This window comes from Strigops habroptila, chromosome 3 (genome assembly GCF_004027225.2).
Source record: "Strigops habroptila isolate Jane chromosome 3, bStrHab1.2.pri, whole genome shotgun sequence".
Classification (NCBI taxonomy): Eukaryota; Metazoa; Chordata; class Aves; order Psittaciformes; family Psittacidae; genus Strigops; species Strigops habroptila.
In genome coordinates, this window is record NC_044279.2 from 32510044 (window position 1) to 32528523 (window position 18480).

The following is an 18480-nucleotide window of genomic DNA, read 5'->3' on the forward strand; positions in this document are numbered from 1 at the left end:
TCTTAATATAGTTGCAAAAAAATTACATTTTAGCCAAATATATCTAATTCTGCAGATAGGATTTTGCCCATTACTGTAGTTACTTGCAGCTGACTGTTCCTGGATGCATTAAGCAGGGGCATGTCTTGCTCCATCCTCTGGCCACAGTGCCTTACTGCAGAGATGCCTGAGAACAGTTCCTGACGTTCCTACATTGCTTTCAGATACCGGGATCTCCGCTACCCTCCTGGTCACCAGCACCAGTATGAGCATAACATATACTATTGGCATGTCATTGCAGCCAAGCTGGCGTTCATCATTGTCATGGAGGTAAGTGTGCGAGATTTTGAGCATTACTTACCTGAACTGCTCTTCCCTCCATGCAGAAAATCCTTCAAAGACACTCTGTCCAGGCACAGCTATCAGAGCTGGTCATATGTGCTAACATGAGTAAGAGATTGGGAGATATAAATTAAGTGTAGCACCAATAGAAAAAGAGGCCTCTGAAGTCACGAAATCAGCTGAGGATTGCCCCACATGTTCGCAGTTTCTTTTCTCAAGAACTGTTAAATTATTTTTAGCATCAGAAATAGAAGGGACAGTTACACCAAAAATATTTTCACATACACTTAGAGAAGTTTGTGCACAGCCTCATGAACGCATCTACATAATACATGTTCACTAGCAGTGTGAAGCCTATAAAGATGGTCAGTGCAAGAGGTAGGTCTCCACATGAGCATCAAAAAGTAATTGCTCGTTCCTCTGGAGCTACAATCTGGATTTACAAAAGATGGGAGTCAGTCTGAGATGAAGGAAGAGGAATATTAGGTATTATTTGAGTATAAAATGTACTTAGGGCCTGATCTAGGGACTACCAACATCATCAGAAACATGCAACCAGTTAGATCAGATTTCCTGTGGCAGAGAAAAGTCCATTGCCCCAGTGTCATTCGAACAAGCCTAAAACAATTTTGAAAGAAATTGTAAGCAGTATTTCCATGCAGGGGAGAAGCACTGGGTACCAGGCTTCCCCCAAAGCAGGCAGAGAAGTCCTTGTTAAAATTAGGATTAGAAAATCAGAAATTCTCGTTTATCAGACAGTTATTCTATTCATTAGTTGTATCTGCTTTTTAAGACACTTCACTGCAATAGATACTGGTACAGAACCAACTCAGAGTCTTAAGAGATAACGTGACATTTTATTTATAATAATAATAATATCTTGTTCAGCCTGACTGACATATTTTCATTTTCACCTTCTCCAGCATGTCATATACTTTGTGAAGTTCATTATTTCATACTTAATTCCGGATGTATCACAAAAGACCAAGAGCAAGGTCAAACGAGAGAAGTACCTAACACAGAAACTCTTGCATGAGAACGATCTCAAAATTGTGAAGAAAACCATGGGGAAAATAGCCAACAAAATTATCCAAGGAGTAGACAGTACTTTCTGACCTAAAGCTGAATAAGAACTTCTTTATATGGAATAACAGTATTTAGCCAACTAACACCTGTCAAGATATTACCAATAGCTAACCAAACACTTTGGATTAATTCTCTTTACTAAGCATTGCTTCTTGCAGCTGTTACCTGTTCATTTACCTCTTGCCCTTGGACAAATGCAACCACTGCGACTCAGATAAGAGTTACCAATTTTTTAACCAGCTTTAGTAGGACATTTTTTTTTAACATGTGAAGACAAAAATTATCTATCATCTCAAGACGATGAACATTAATTCTGAAATACATAGAATGCTTTCCACTTTAGGCAAGAGCTATTAGATCTCTTCTTTTGACTTGAATAAAACCTTAAGAACAAGAGTGATTTATTGTAAGAATAACATCTGAAGGAGTTGTGATTGCTTGCTAATGCAGACCCCAACTATGAAATGAAGAGAAAAAGCCAAAGCATGAAGGAAAAAGAAGGAAAATACACTCAAAATCATGTTGTTAAGCCATTGGAATTGACATACTAAGTGCTGTTGTGTGCTACTCTGAATTAGCTATGCATACTGAGACTTAAATGGATAACAAGATATTTCAATTAATCATGGACTTGGATCACAAAAAGCAGCAGGACTGTAAGCCCATCCTGTTCATCAATCTCTCTGTAAACAGGAGAATTGCCTTTGAAATCAATGCACACAAACTGACTTTACAGCACTCCAAGTGAGTAGAAAACTCAGGCATTTTATCTTTCCCTAGTCAATGTACTTTCATTAGTTCACTTGCCCGTTCTGCTCTCAATAACCACAGCCTTGAAGGTCTCCTACCTGTAACAGTAATGAGTGTTAAAAGTATTTTCACGTAGCAAATCAATATTTGTGGAGGGCTGTCTTCTGTGTTTCTCCCACACCGTGCCTTTCCCTGAAATTCTGACAAAGGAAGAATGTGCAGCTGGACTTGTTGTGATACAACATTGCATGATGAAGTGAATTCTGACAAGACCATGAATCTATTGAAACTCAAGATTGGAATAAACCATTTAATATGCCTTCACAATGTTATGAAGCTTTAAATAACTAGGAAGGATGTTAGAGGTGTGGATGCAAGTGCTAGAGCCATCAGTCATCTTCAAATTAGGCTGCAGATCTGCTTGGCTATTTTGGGTCCAGTTGCAAACGAAGGTACGGAATTACAGATGAAGCATGTATGTAGAGCTCCGCTTTGTGTTTGCAGCAGTGATATTCCCGGTTATCACTTGCTTTCTCTTTTAACAGCTTTACTGGACCAATTTCTGAATTCCTGAAAATCTAAATCTGGTTAAAAAAGCAAAACTATGCCTGTACTCTGTACAGCAGGTGATTGCTGTTGCATTTGTAATTTTGTACTCTTCTTAAATATAATAGATATGCAGGACTTTTAGTCAGATTATTCATATAGCTTTTTATATATTAAGAAGTTCATTTACAGAAACTAAGTAGCATTTATAAGCACTTTTTATCCCATTAATAATGAGAAGGAATCATACATCTGAATTTTGTAGCAAAACTTCCAAATACCGACTGCTGCATACCTCAAGCATATCCTTTGAATCACAGAACCATTTAGGTTGGAAAAGAACTTTAAGATCATCAATTCCAACCATTAAGTAGCACTGCCAAGTCCACCACTAAACCATGTCCCTAACCACCACATCTACATGTCTTTTAAATGCGTCCAGGAATGGCAACTCTAGCACTTCCCTGGGCAGCCTGTTCCAATGCTTGACAACTCTTTCGGTGAAGAAGTTTTTCTAATATCCAATCTAAACCTTCCCTGGTGCAACTTCAGGCCATTTTTTCTCATCCTATCACTTGCTACTTGGAAGAAGAGACTGTCACCCACCTGTCCTGGGTTCACCTCCTTTCAGGTAGTTGTAGCCGAGGACAAGGTCTCGCCTGAGCATCCTTTTCTCCAGTCTGAAAAACACCAGTGCATTCAGCTGCTCCTCATAAGACTTTTGCTCTAGACCCTTCATCAGCTTCCTTGCTCTTCTTTGGACATGCTCCAGCACCTCAATATCTCTCTTGTAGTGAGGGGCCCAGAACTGAAGGCAGGATTTGAGGTGCAGTCTCATCAGTGCCGAGTACAGGGGGCGAACCACTTCCCTTGTCCTGCTTCCCATAATATTTCTGATACAAGCCAAGATGTTACTGACTTTCTTGGCCACCTGGGCACACTGCTGGCTCACGTTCAGCTGGCTGTCACACAACACACTCCCCACTGTCAACTGGATTTAACTCCATTCACCACCATGCTTTGGACCCGGCCATCCAGCCAGTTTTTTACCCAGCGAAGAGTGCACCCGTCCAAGCCATGAGCAGCCAGTTACTCCAGGAGAATGCTGTGGGAAATGGTGTCAAAGCCTTTGCTGAAATCTAGGCAGACAGCATCCAGAGACTTTTCCTCATCCATTAAGTGGGTCACCTTGTCATAGAAGGAGCTCAGGTTAGTCAAACAGGACCTGTCTTTCATAAACCCTTGCTGACTGGGCCTGATCACTTGGGTGTCCTGTACATGCTGTGTGGTGGCACTCAAGATGATCTGCCCCATAACCTCCCACAGCACTGAGATCAGGATGACAGGCCTGTAGTTCAACAGACTCTCTGTACGGCCCTCATGATGTCCTTGTAGTCCTCCTGAGCAGTCTGCACCTCCTTCCATAACTCATAAACTCCTTCCAGCCAAAGCTCTGTTCATCCAGGCCAGTCTTCATCCCTGCCAGCGCATCTTGCAGCACATGGGGATGGGCTGCTCCTGTGCCTTGAAGATTTCCTTCTTGAAGAATGTCCAGCCTTCGTCGACTCCTTTGCCCTCCAGGACTGCCTCCCAAGGGACTCTGTCAGCCAGGCTCCTAAAGAGGCCAAGGTCTGCCTCCTGGAAGTCCGAGGTAGCAGTTCTGCTGAATTCCTCCTTACTTCTCTGGCAACATTTAAACCAGAAGAGGTAGCACATGAGGGCATCCTTTCAGCAGTCGTGATACCCAAGCTTTCACTCAGCAAGACTTTAAATGATTACATGGAAGAACGTGAGAGAAAAGCTTGGCTCAAAAATCAGGGAAAGATGAAGGAAACTCACACAGGTTCCAGAGAACCGCTTGCATTTCTGACACTGAAGGACTGAAGCTTACTTATTACAATGCCCAGAAAACGTTGTGTAGACACCACCTGAAGACGAGAAAAAAAGATGAAGGACAGAAAAATAAGATAGACCATCATGATAAAGGGCAGTCAACCAGAGTAGCGATGGGACCAGTGCTTCTTTGCACAGGGGACTCTACCCTTTACAATTTGTTTTGATTTTGTCAGAAACATGACAAGTCTTTAATTTACCAGGAATCAAATACAAATTGGGCAGATGGACAAACACTCCAAAGTTTGTAAACAAGACAGCATTTCTTATCAAAATACATCCTCTCAATACTGGTTTGACCTTTTCCCTGATCACAGGAGGTTGGGGTTGGAAGGGACCTCTGGAGGTCATCTGGTCCAATCCCCTTGCTCAAGCAGGGCCATGTAGAGCAGGCAGCCCAGATGTCTAGATGGCTTTTGAATATCTCCGAGGATGAAAACTCTGTAGCTTCCCTGGGCAACCTGCTCAAGTCACCTCCACAGTGAAAAAGTGTTTATTGATGTTCAGTATTTCAGTTTGTGCCCATTGCCTCTGGTTCTGTCACTACACAGTATACCAAACTTCTGTTTAAAACAAATCTCTGTCAAAAAAAAACCGTTTCATAATACAATTTTAGTGAAGTACTCAGGGCCTCCCTGGGCAAACTTGACTTGAGCTTTGATTTTTATCTTTTAACTGGTCCTCCCCCATCTCTACTTGTGTTCAGCTGAGAGATGCCACTTTTTCAAACACCCATCAGTGATCACAACCCCAGTGTGCCTTAAATACCTTTTCAGGTATTGCTGCTTTTCAGGTATTTGCTGGACCAGGCAAGGAGGCATCCTGTGATAAAGGGGGAAAAAATGCAGCACGAAATGGACCATTTCAAGTAGTTATTTAGTCTTAAGAAAGCATTAATTGCCCTCTTTGACAGGTAAAGAGACTAGGAAACAAATGCATTGAGTGCCTTGCCTGGGGTCACACTGTGAGTGGTGGCAGAGCTTAAGCCTGATTTTCAGGAGCGCCTGGTCTTCCGCTCCTTGTTCCTGTGGCCTTTCTCACGTTCCTTTTTTTTGGCAGCATTTCCTAAAGGGAGAGTTAGCCCTCAGTGTTTATATCGAGAGTTTATATTCCTGTCTTTAAAACAGGGATTAAAAAACATGCTACATCAGCAAAGTGTGTATATCTATGACTTGGGCTCCTCCCATCATAAAATCCTAATCAGCTTTGGATGTGTTTCTACATTACCATTTTTGTTCAGAGCATGAGTGCACTTTTGAAACTAGTCTTCCACTTGTCGCACTTTCTGGGCAGTGCTTCCCATCACAGATTGGGCTCGAGGCACATGGACTGGATTGCTCTTGGTTCAAATTGAACCAGAAGGCAGGTTGTAGATATGCACTTAGTGGTCTCTGACAGGTACTTAGTCTGGAGAGTTAAAACCAGAGCTAGGCTGAAGAGAGTGGTTAGTACTGCATGGGCATCACCTAGTCAACATCAACTTTTTTGCTCCAGTGATTCTGAAGCACCACACTCCCTGCTAATGTAGCTGTAACATTTCATTTCAGAAGACATTATATCAGGAATTCAGTTCAGTGTGCCATATGCACAGTGTTATTCACAGTGCAGTTCTGAATGAGAGAAAGAAGAGGAAAACCAACAGAGTGCCTAATAATTGCATTTTAATAGTTTGATTTAAGCTGTGCAATTTCTGTAGCCTCTACCTCCAAATGCTGAAATGTGCTCTGCTTGTAGGCAGGATGCTCTGCAGAGGCATCAGAACAAAATGCTGGGGCTGGGGGGGGGGGGGCAGTTGCCAATATATGAGTATTTTTAACTTTTTTTTTTTAGGCCACGTCACTTTAATAGTATCTAAAGATCTGCTTGAAGGGAAAATTAACATTTGCTTTACACTATGAATCAATTTTACTCTTTTTTTTTTTACACTTGACATGTAGACCAGACTCTTACTTTGTAGAGATCTGTTGAAATCAGGGTGAATTTTGACCAGTGACCATTTCGTTGCCTTAACAAGCACCATAAATTGCAGACCATTGCCACTAGTGTAGACTCTCTGTGTGTTGATAAAATTCAGAATGTAAAAATGTATTTTTTGTATTTTTTTCTAAGAATGTTTGCTGTTAGTTCCTGAATATTAAAATTTCTTTATATTTATTGTTATTAAATAAAGTCTATTTTAAAATAACAATACATCTGATGTTGATTAGCATTGTTTTTCTATGAACACTACTGCTGCTGCCAAATGCCACATTTAACTTATTACAATGTCATCCCTGTCTAATTTCCATATTCCTTCTCTTTTTCAATCTTTTTCCATTAAACTGTTACTAGTACAGAAATTTATCTCCTGTTTTTTCTGCATCCTCTAGATGGAAGTCATTCCTTTCAACACCAAGTCAATGACAAGGACCATTATGTTCTCATACAAATAAACAGTTTAGGTCTTTATACCCTTTTACTCCTGTCATGATAAACCCTGTGTTATGTTTCAGAGTCATCATTTATTTCTTCATCTGTACTGAGTCTGTGATGCTCCCACCTCCAGGCATTCCACACTCTGTGTCTCTCCCTGCCAGCCATCCATCTGCTTCTCCTCTGAGTCTTCCTCTCTTCCTTTACTTCAGGGAAATCCTTTCCCTTTCCTTAGAGAACAGGAAGGTTAGACAGTAATTTTAAACAGAGACCTTCTTTGCACTGAGTATGTTGTTTTTATTTCCCATAGGGATTCCCAAGATCTGCTTTCAGTGGCGTTATGATAGTTGTGGAAGCAGAGGTACTACCACTTCCAACCTGTTTTCTGCTGACTAAGGGTGATGTGTCATACAGACACCAGTACCCAAGCTGTTCTGCCGCTCTTGCATTGATTTGTCACAGCGAGACCAAAAGAAACTTTGTGATGAAGCACAAGGGTTGTTTTCCTACAAGCAGAAGGATATAGTATCATCATAGTCCAAATATAATCTAATCTGGTTATTCTAGGCAGTACTAGCATGGGGTATGGAAGTGCACATGTGAACACGTATCCTTTACCCTTTTTCAAGCACACACACATATGCATACACTGCCAACTATAAGGAACATAACTCCCAGCCTGCCTCACATTGCAAGATGCTCTTTTCTAGTAAAGAAAAAAAGTCTTCTGTCCAATTGTATCAAGATATATTATTCTTCTCTATAAATGTGTAGGCTATGCTGAAGAGAAAGAAAAAAAAAAAAGAAAAAGCATGCTATACAGACTCCAGAGAAAATCCCACTGCATTCCATGGTGCAGGAAGCACAGGCCAGGACACCAAAAAGCCACATCTAGTGTATGAAAAGAGAGTTTACAGGGGAAATAAAAAAGAAGCTGACATTCTTAAACTGTGCAACATGAGGGAAATTACAGCCAAATCCAATAGCATTAACACACAGTATCAGAGATTATTATTTTAATAGATATTCATGTAGCATCCATGTAAGCCGCTCACATCATTTCTCAGCTTCTGGGGGGATGTCACACAACAAGTGGCTAAATAAGCTGTGCTGGGAGCCACAGCCACCTGCGGCTATCACCGTACCTCCCCATTCTCTGGGATCCCATTTGGTCTCCTGTTATAGCCGCATTGTGCTCATTCATGCAGCCATTTTCTAAACCGGTCTGGCTGCTCTCAGTGTGCAGAGTTCCATGTAAGCCTCTGTGGCAAGGGCACTGCAGGATCTTCGCTTGCTGAAGCCTGGCAAGCCAATGGAAATGGTGACCGATACCCACAGCTGGGCGTTCAGCCCTGAACACCCATCCGCTCCAGCAAGGGTCAATTACACTTGGGGTTTGTCACGTGGGCTTTACGGAACTGTGAGCATCCTGACTACCAAGAGGTGAGCCAGGGGTTAAGGTTACTTGTCCTGTGAAAATACTTTGGTGGCCTTGCCAGCATAAGTGGATGGAAGGGGGCTCTATCTCCTCCCAGCACTCAGGGCTGCCTTGTGCCAACCCCTCTGTGCAGCTGTTCACTGGGCAGGGCACTGCGGCTGCACGGGTGGCTGTGCTGGCACAGGTGGCTGTGCTGCCTGGCATAGAATCAGCTAGGTAGGAAAAGACCTTTAAGCTCATCAAGCCCAACCATTACCCCAGGACTGCCAAGGTCACCACTAAACCATGTCACTGAAGGCATCATCTACACCACTTTTTTAACACTTGCAGGGACAGTGATTCCACCACTTCCCTGGGCAGCCTGTTCCAATGCCTGATCAGTGCACGGGTGTCTGTTGTGGCATGGCCAGCGCAGCAGGTCATGCAGGGTGGGAAGTGAGAAATGGAGAGTGGGACAGTGGGAGAGGCAGTCCAGCAGCTGGACAGCCTCTGGCCCAAGAAATCTACCAAAATGCAACCAAATGTGCTCCTCATCCCATGATTATTTTAATGAGAGTTCAAGAGACCTCCCTGCCTGCCTGAGCTGGTTATCCAGCTGTATGAGCAGGGCTGCGCCTTTAAGATTCCCCTGCACAACTGCAAACAGGCCGGGCTGGTCTTGGCACCTGCTCCAGGTCCTCTGAATATCCCTATTCAGGGAAGCTATTGTGCCTTGAGTTCAGGCTTCACCTGAAGCCAAGTGAATTTTTCAAGTTCAGACATGGCCTCTGGGTGCTCATAACTTTAACTATGTAGAAGATTACACAGACAGCTAAACTCTGTCTGTATACGCTTACATGACCTTAAGCTGTCATATAAGTGACCTTATATGCTGTCCTAAATGCAGTTTTGCGAAGAATATTGCCTTGTTATTTCTGGGATTTCCAAAATGTCACCTGGCCTCTGAAAACGCCAGGATGACCAGGGAGTTGTGGGTCAGCAGCCTGCAGAAGCCTGGTGTCCTGCTGGGGACAGAGGTGACACCAGACAGGGGTATTTGCAATAGGTTTAGGCCAGAGGCAGAGGTCATGGGGCGAGGGCGACAGCAGCTCCATCCCCAGCAATGCAGCTGCCAGGTTACAGCACCGACAGCTATGCCAAAGCAAGAGCTGAAAAATTCTTGCCATATCTGCTGTTAATTAGTAACTACTTAGTTAGATTTGGGAAAAACAAAAACTGATCTGCCTCTTGTAGAGTACCCTACTTCTATTTAACGATAGTTTACAGACCTGTTACAGCTCACAGCAGCTTTCTTTTAAAGAGATATTAAAGTATCTATTTTTTTTTGCTCTTAAAAAGGTATATACGATAGGCACAATGCATATAATATCACTGTTTTCATGCACAACTACAAATAAAAGAAAAAGACTGCATTTGTGCTCCTCATAACTTAAAGCTTTAACTGGGAGGCATAAATACAAAGCATAAGCTGAACTGATTTTCTTTCCTTGTCAGCCTGCTCCCATATTTTTTCTCCAGTGATCTATAAGGGGAAAAAATGTCACCATCCCCCAAGAGGAGCCATTAACAAATCCTTTCTTATCTTGCAGCTAAATAATGACATCTTATTGACAGTGCAGCAGAACAAACAATGTCTTATTGAAAGCTCCAGTGCTGGAGGATTTGGGCTGTCCTCAGGACTTGAGACCAAGTAATGAAAACAGGTTTTGCTACTAAATCAAAGACAATGACTGCTCTAGTTCTCCAATGGCCTTTAGCAGTCCCAGGCACACAGAAGGTGTGCATAGCTCACAAAGGTATCACCTGTACTACAAACTCAATCAAGTACAGGGACCTTACTATGAGAAGGATGCCCAAAGCTGCAAGCAGTTAGAAGTATGAGCTATGGTACATATGGGAATAGTGCTGGAACTTTTTCTCACTGCTGTTCTTGAGATATGCATGGACCTGCAATTCTAGGCCCATCCATTTCTTACAACCCAGTTTAGCTTTATCAGAGTTAAAGGTAAGTTATTTGTTAATTTCTGTACCTCATCAAATTAACTGAACCAGCTGTGGACATTTTTGATGAGCAAACACGAGTTGGTGATTTGGTTTTGTTCTTCACATTCTTGAAATTATTAATGTACTTTTGTTCTTTAGATAGATTCTCCTTCTTTTAGGCTTCTCTCATTATCCTGTGGGTAAGAAGGGATTTTTGCAAACCATATATCAGGGTAGGTCCATTGTATACATACTGCTTTGTACAGATGAAAAATCAGTCAGACAGAAAATGTAACTGTGCATCTCAAATTCACCCAAGCAAAGGGGAAACAGAAATGCAGTAAACAGATATGTTGTAGAACTGCAGCCTACAGTTTCAACTAATCTAAGCCACCTCTGCCACAGCTCAACCACCTCCTTTGTCCCCAAGCAAGCTTTCCTGCACATTTGTCCACTATCATTTGTGTTCTGTGTTCATTTGACATACTGGAGAACTAGCTCAAGATGCAAAACTGGGAGAGACCTAAGTGAAACTATACAAATACTGAACATTTTTCTGCCAGTCTAGCACACAGAACCAGCTCACTAAGGAGCCAGATGGACACAATTGCTCATGCATGGAAAGAGCAGGGCACTGTGTCACAGCACAGCAGGGTAGGACAGCAGGACCCACTTGGATTACTTTAAACTTTCATGGACCCACATCATGGCTGGGGAGGTGCAAGAGGCAGATGGGTGGGTCTAACATATTTCTGCTACCAAAAGGGTCCTCGCTTCCCCTCTCCACCAACCTCCACTGTGCAATTCTGCATGGCATTCCTCAGGCTCTTTGTGAAGACAATGCAATTCACCAACCCAGCAGAAAATTGCCCCCATTTTTACCTATTGCGTTTTACTCTGGATCAGTGAGTCAAACCAGCTCATTACAGATCCAACCAGCACCAGAACCAACCAGCAAGGAGTGAGGGAGCACACAGCCAAAACCTGCCCTTTCAAAGGTAATGATGTATTAGACCAGCTGAGCCATCCTCAGCCTTGCATGGGGTGAACTGCAGCTCTCACAGCTTCATTACTCCACAGAAAAGTAACTTGATTTGCAAATGCTTTTTTTCTCCTTGTCTTTATTTGTGTGTTTACAAACCCAATGCATCACATTTGTACAGCACATATATAATAGACTAAGACAGAACATGAACATACATTAAGAAAGTGCTCAATTTATCAGTGTTAAATTTAACAGATCTTAGATTAAATACAACTTTTATTGTTGAGTAAACAAAGATGAATATTAAACCATGTCTGTGTTAGAGCAATATGCGATGTCTTGACTTGTGAACACACATTTTCAAAATGCAGAGCTGAGGCCAGAAGGAAAGTGAGAAGGGGATGAATCCAAATCCCCTGAGGAAGCTGAATATCCACCAAGGCTTGGCCTCCATGCTGGAGGACCTGTGAAGGACCAAGGCTTGTTCTCCGAAGTTGCTTCCCAAAGAGATGCTAACAAAGCTGGCAAACAGCTGGCTCAGTAAGACCGCTTCCATTTTCCAGATACCTCTTCTCAATTAAAGCTGAATTGTGAGGAAAATAAAAACTTCTGAAATATTTAAATAGACTTTTTTAATAGAGAAAGAAAATTTTACAACCAGTCAGGACATTCCCAGTGGTTCTCCTCCTGCATTTGCTACTGTAGCTCCTACATGGGTGTTGGTTCTCTACAACACTCTCCTGGGAAATCATTTCTGATTTAATGGGCAAGAGGTGAGCTGTGGATTCAGACAGTCAAGCCAAAAGAGACAATCTTCTGTGTGGTGGATAATAGGTTCTCCAACTTCCCTCTTCTTCACCCAGGAATAAGACATAAGCATGCCTCAACCTTGACTCTGAGGTGGATTGCTTTCCCCACCTCCAGATTCAGGACTACCTGGTTTGTGCACATGACCTAATAACAATACTCTGATTTGTCTTGCTTTTACAAAAATTAGATATACCTGATTCACCCACTTTGAAATCCCAAAATGAGTCATATTTGTGCAAAAAGTCCCAAATTCTTTCTCCTGTTGTTTCTGATTTTCATTTGGTCCTGCAAAGAAAGAAGACTGACTATACTTGCACTTTGTAGCTTATGGTCAAAATGGCACCAGGACCATTCTTCTCTGACCCACACTGGTGAGCTCTCTCTGCAGCAGCACGCTCATAAGAACCCAGCACCACCGCATCTAAGTGAAAACATCTGTCCCCAGCCAGCCCCCGTCATAAGCCTAAACACTTATCACTTTTTATCTTATTATGCTTTTTTGCTGTATCTTTCCAATGTGACAGGAATTTCATCTCTTTCATTATAAACAGTCTGTGTCTTTAAATACCAACACCCTCATCTGGTCTGTCTACAATTAAGATGTTTTTAGGGTAGCTTACTTTCATTTCACAAATTAGTATCATAGCTCAAGAAGTATGAAAATCCCACAAATTAATGTGTTGCTCTTTGCATTGATTTCATTTATTCCTGTTGTCTGCCCCTAAGTGGGATACTGACTTGAAAGGTCCAGCTATCCTGTAGATAAAATTTTTGATTGTCCAATACTGGAAGGGTTAAAAAATTGCAATCACGTAGTCTGAAAAAGTAATTTACTACTTCAAAAATCTTCATCGTTCAATTCATAGGCTCCTTAAGTTCACATTGTCTAGTGATTTATCCTCAATCATACTTCTAATACGTGAATGGAAACATTACATTTGGTCACGGTTTGTAAAACTTACAGATAAGTCTAATCAGATCTTTTCAATAATTCCAACTGCAGGAACGTAAGGTACATCACAGTTATTTTTGATGCAAATGGCTTTCCAAAGAGGAAATTTCACATTCAGAACAACCAAGTATGATGAATACCACACACACTTTTTCTCTAACAAAACCACTGAAGTTTTTTGCACTCTACATTTTCAAAGCATCTTCTCAGTTGATGGTGCATTTCCACAAAGGACAAGTTTCTCCAAAAGCCTCTGGAAATGAATTTTGCAAAAAGATCCGAAAAGCCATCTTTGGTCTCTTTTCCTCTTTGTACTTGACTGACACTAAGGTCAAGAAGGTGCATCTCCATTCAGTCACAATGAAACAGAACATTGTTGGATTTTTATCTTCATGAAATAAAAACTGCACAATAATCACAAATATTAATTAGCATCAGATATATTGAAAAAAAACCCCAAATGAAATATCAAATAGATTAATTTCTAAAATTCTGGTAAGTAAAGAAACGCAAGAAAGGACACCAGTGATCTGGAGAACAGTTCTATGCCTTGCCCTTCTCTAGAAGATCCCATCTCTAAGGCATCACACAAATACACAGTCCAGGATTAATTTTTTTTTCCTTTTTATTGTAAAAAAATATATTAATGAATATCTTAAGTAATGGCTGAGAAGGCAAACTGCACTTTTGAGCTGGTGCTGATCTTGGTGTGTGTGCAAGCCCTGATGCCCCCCAGGCTTGCTCCCTGCTCAAGGGGACAGGGCTGGGGTTGGGGCATTCCTCCAGCCTGGCTGATGGCACCATCGGTTACAAGCACAGTAAGAGAAATGGACAGTGAGGGCTGAGGGAGAGGCAAGACATAGGGCCAAGTTTCACCTAAATCAGCATGATAATCACATTTCTTTGCAGAACATTGTCCTGAACAGAGGTTGTTCTTAGCCTGATCCTTAATAAAGGGGATAATAGCTCATGAGAACAACAGTCACAGGAGGTATTTCTAGTCAGCTTTTGTTCTTGTGCTTACCCAGTTCATGTGCAGCCTAAGGGTATAAGTAGAGAAACTATAGAGGGGATTAACAGACTTTCTTTCCAGCAGGCCTCATATGCCAAAGCGATGACTCTATTAGCATTGTTTTCCTTGAAAGGTTTGTTTCAATAGCAAGCACAAAGGCACCAAACTCTTTCCTGAGGCCCTGTTTTCTCCTCTGAAGAGGAGCAAGACTTCAATTGTGGATCTAAACACTTTGGAGTTTCTGCTTCCATCTGGGACAACCCAACCAAATTTTCCACCTCCCATTTGCAGACCATCATCAGGGACAAAGTGTCTGTGGGGATCTTACACCCGTACATGCTCCATATCAGCAGAGTCACATTTTATGATTTTAACATTATTATTTGATGAACAGGATGTTCTGGACTTTCACTTCTCTGTGGGAAGGAGACAGCATGTAAAACATCTCCTGTGTACTGTCATCCCAACAGAATGTGATAGAGGTTGGGAAAAACAGGGATTTAAAGGCTAAGCCTCACCTGCCCAAGTTTTAGGGCTTTGGAGCATAGGCATCTATATCTATGTAAGCCACCCTAAGATCCTGTTGTAATTAACAGAGAAAATCTGGCACTTTTCAGGTGTGATCCTTCTGATCCATTTTGATCAACACTGGGATGTTATGAATCACCTGGAGGTAAATGAGAACTGGCTCAGTTTTCTGCAGGTGACGAGGCAAGGTTGTGTTTCCGCTTCTGTTCTCTATCACATGGATAATTTAATTTACTAAGCCCCCAGCTTCTCAGGTTTTCTTTGTTTGTTTGTTGAACACAATTTTGTCTTTGTAAAGCTTTTTAAAAATGAAGTATTCCCTTTTAAGGGATGGATCTCACACAAACATAACTGTGAACTCCCATAGAGTGAGCAACTGAAGAAAGAACATGACCACATCCATCACCAGAGGAGCAGTAGGACCTTGCTCTGCACTAGGCACTTTATAGGATCCACCAAAATGTTTGCACATGAGATTAAATCTGATCACAAGTTTAAACAACTCTTTGGACCAGCTCTAGGTTCCCAGCACACCAAAGGACAGAGCCCTTGCAGTCTATGGCTAGCAGATGTATCGTTAAGCAACTTGAAAAATTGATCATTTTGATTTTGACCATCCATGCAGTAGGCAAGGTCTCTCTTGTGTGCCATAATCAGCTGTATGATCCCATCTGATATGTACAGTGCTCAATTTAAGCAACTAGAAACAACAGTCTGCATGACAGGGTAATCATTCATCCCCGGTGCCTCATGCAACGCTGGATGAAGGCAGAGAGCCACTAAACAGCTAAGTGTGAATTACTACACCATAACTCAAAGTCAGTGGCATCTTTTGTTAATCATTCATAGAGCTGTGTATTATTAATATATGCAGAAACAGCTGCCTCTCTCTCTGGTGGAATTCGCTTTTGTGAACAATTTGGAGGAGACCAAGGAGATGAAGAAGCAGAAGCCCAGCAGAGCCTTCCCAAATGAGGAGGAGAGCTGCAGAAATAGATAGGTAGATGGGTCCTTCCCTCATTAGGCTGTTTTTAAGCACACATGGACCAGACCCTTAGCTTGTATAAAAGAGTTTGGTCCCACTGACTCCATTGCAGCCAGACATTTTGACACTCCTTGAAAAGGTCTGGCCCACAATTATTTAAGCATAAAGAAATATCCCTAACACACCTCAATTACAAGCCCAAAACATACACTGAGCGTGCAATCACACCAAGAGGGACATGTGACACACTGCAATAACAGTAAAACTTGAATGTTCCTCCCCAAGACGTGGTGCAAAAGTGCTTTTACTGCTGCATGATGAATACATTACAGAGATGAAGCTGTCTCTATGTGTTTATTAAACAGATACAGCCTTCTTATTCACTGGTCCATGTCCTTTGCTTACCAACACATTACAGCCACCTTCTACGACTTCTTCCACTTGAGGACTGAATCTCTGAACCACACTGGAAGACTAAAAAGCACTCTTGGTTTTACGGAAGTCAGCTCCTCCTATTTAAAAGTCTAATTTCATAGCAATTTTCATAGCAAGCATTTCCCAGCATTTTTTCTTCTCTATCTATTTATGGGTCTGCTGTCTGCAGCGCCTTCCCATACAGCAAGGCCAGCTTGTCTAATCTGCTAACACCATTTGCTCCATGAAAAGGCAGCTTTAAGGAATTAATAAACTACCTCTTATCTACCTTTAAATTTGCATACAAAAGAAAAAAAACCCCACTTGATTTTTTTACTAGAGCTGAATGGGAAATATTTCATTTGTCCCTTGAGAGTTTCTAAGAGTCCAAACTGGTTTATATTCCACAATCCAAGGCAAACCCAAGACCTTGGGAAATTTTCCACAGACAGATTTCAAAGCCTGGAAGAGGCTGGAGTAAAGCTTTTCCACCTGGGATTTGGGGGAAGCAGACTGAGGTCCCTATGCCAACATATAATTATTTAAAATGACAGTATAAACTGATGTCATTAAAAGAAACTCAGAGAGCCCTTCCCAGCTAACTCTTATCCCAGCTACCACTCAGTGTTTGGGCATGCTCCTGTAAATTTTGAAGCCAGGGAAGTCTGACTTGAGTCAAAGCCTTCAGCACCCCAGGGTGAGCCTGGACACTTACCCATGGCAGGAAGGACAAATGTTCCTCCCTGCTTCTCTATTCCCTCCTCCTCCATTGCCTCCTCCTCTTTCCTCCCAGCTTGGACCAGAAACACTGTACTTAAGCCAAGAACGTTTCTGTAAGGATTTGTGTGTATTAATAGAAAAAAAATATATATTTCACATCAACAGATTCAATTTAGATCAATAAGCTTAGTGATGACAAAAAAGAGTGAAAGATATTCACTCCATAGAGAGTGTGTGAATGAGCAAAAATTTATATGTGTGTGTGTATATATATGTTCATATAGATCTATAGATCTCATGGTGTGAAAATTAACATAAATCTACAAATCCCTAAGACCGAAGTATTGCTTCTAAAATACATGCAAGTCCACAACACAGAGCAGGTAACAGAGGCCTACCTTCTCCTAGCTTTGTCGTGAAATTTGACTGAAATAAAATAATCCAGATTTTACGTGACCCTTTCCCATTAGTGACATCAATAAATGCCTTGAGACCACTTGTAGTCCAAAAGCTCACACTGGCTAGGACTGAAAATATTAGTTCTCAAATAGAGTTGATTTTAAGATTGTTTTATTTTCATTTTTAGGCTGATTTTCAGTGCTCTGTATCTGTCAAGAACTGTATTTGGTTTTTATCCTTCCTGGGAGGTTTGATGAAAACCTGATCAGTGCTTTATATATTTATTTTCACTTGTAGAAGGGTGAAAAAAGTTCCACCACTTTTTGTATCAATCAGCGAAAAAGCTACATAGATGTTAAGTGTTTTTTAAGATTCACATTTGTAAACTGAAGTGTTTGAGGAATTTTTAGTTAAGACATCTGAGTGCTTTTGGATCTGGATCTTAGGTATGTACCAAATGTGACTGAACAAATTTTCCAGATTGTAAATTACGAAAAAGCCCAATACACAAAGAATCTTGCAATTAAAAATAAAAGACTTGGATATTTACATCAGTTACAATGGTATGCACTATTTTCTGATATTTAGTTTACATTAGTTACTGATGGTTTAGCTTAGAAATAACATGAGATGTATGACACTGCATGGAATGAAGTGCTGATTTGCATTGCTTTTTAAAGACTAGAAGTATTTTAAAACCTGTTTTCATCATCTTGTAAAACCAGACTCATTTTACTAATACTAGCACAAGTATTCTCACTGCTTTGGGAAGCACCACGTCCAAGTATGGCCCCCTCATGGGGAACAGCAGCATGGGTGCCTGCAGAAGGAGTGGGCTGCCAGCTCCCACTCCTCCCTAGGGCACACTGCGGATGTGGTTTGGGGTCAGCACTAGCCACTAGCATTTTTAAATGAGGAAAAACAGAAGGGAAGTGCTCCAGTGCCTGGATTTTCTTTCCAGGAGCTATGGCCATCCAAAGCCAAGTTTTCAACTTTATTGTTAGTTTTTTTTAACAAACTTAAGGTCCCATCCTTCAAATTCATCATCACCAGCTTAAGGCCAGCATGGGTTCATGTACTTCATGAAGTAACAAGTGATAGGACAAGAGGTAATGGCCTCAAGCTGCACCAGGGAAGTTTAGACTGGATATTAGGAAAAAAATCTTCACTGAGAGGGTGGTCAGGCATTGGAACAGGCTGCCCAGGGAAGTGGGAGTCAGCATCCCTGGAGGTGTTCACAAACCAT

The 18480-nt window shown here is 41.6% G+C and overlaps 1 protein-coding gene across 2 annotated transcripts in view; it reads left to right on the forward strand.

The window, feature by feature from the left end:
• ANO6 (anoctamin 6) overlaps window positions 1–6786 on the forward strand; it is an 81655-nt gene extending 74869 nt beyond the window's left edge. For both annotated transcript variants that reach the window (XM_030479861.1, XM_030479862.1), the window contains 2 exons: window positions 204–309; window positions 1245–6786. In XM_030479861.1, coding sequence (XP_030335721.1) covers window positions 204–309; window positions 1245–1436 — 298 coding nt within the window. In that variant the 3' untranslated portion in view covers window positions 1437–6786. The remainder of the gene's footprint in view (window positions 1–203; window positions 310–1244) is intronic.
• The last annotated feature ends 11694 nt before the right edge of the window (window positions 6787–18480 follow it).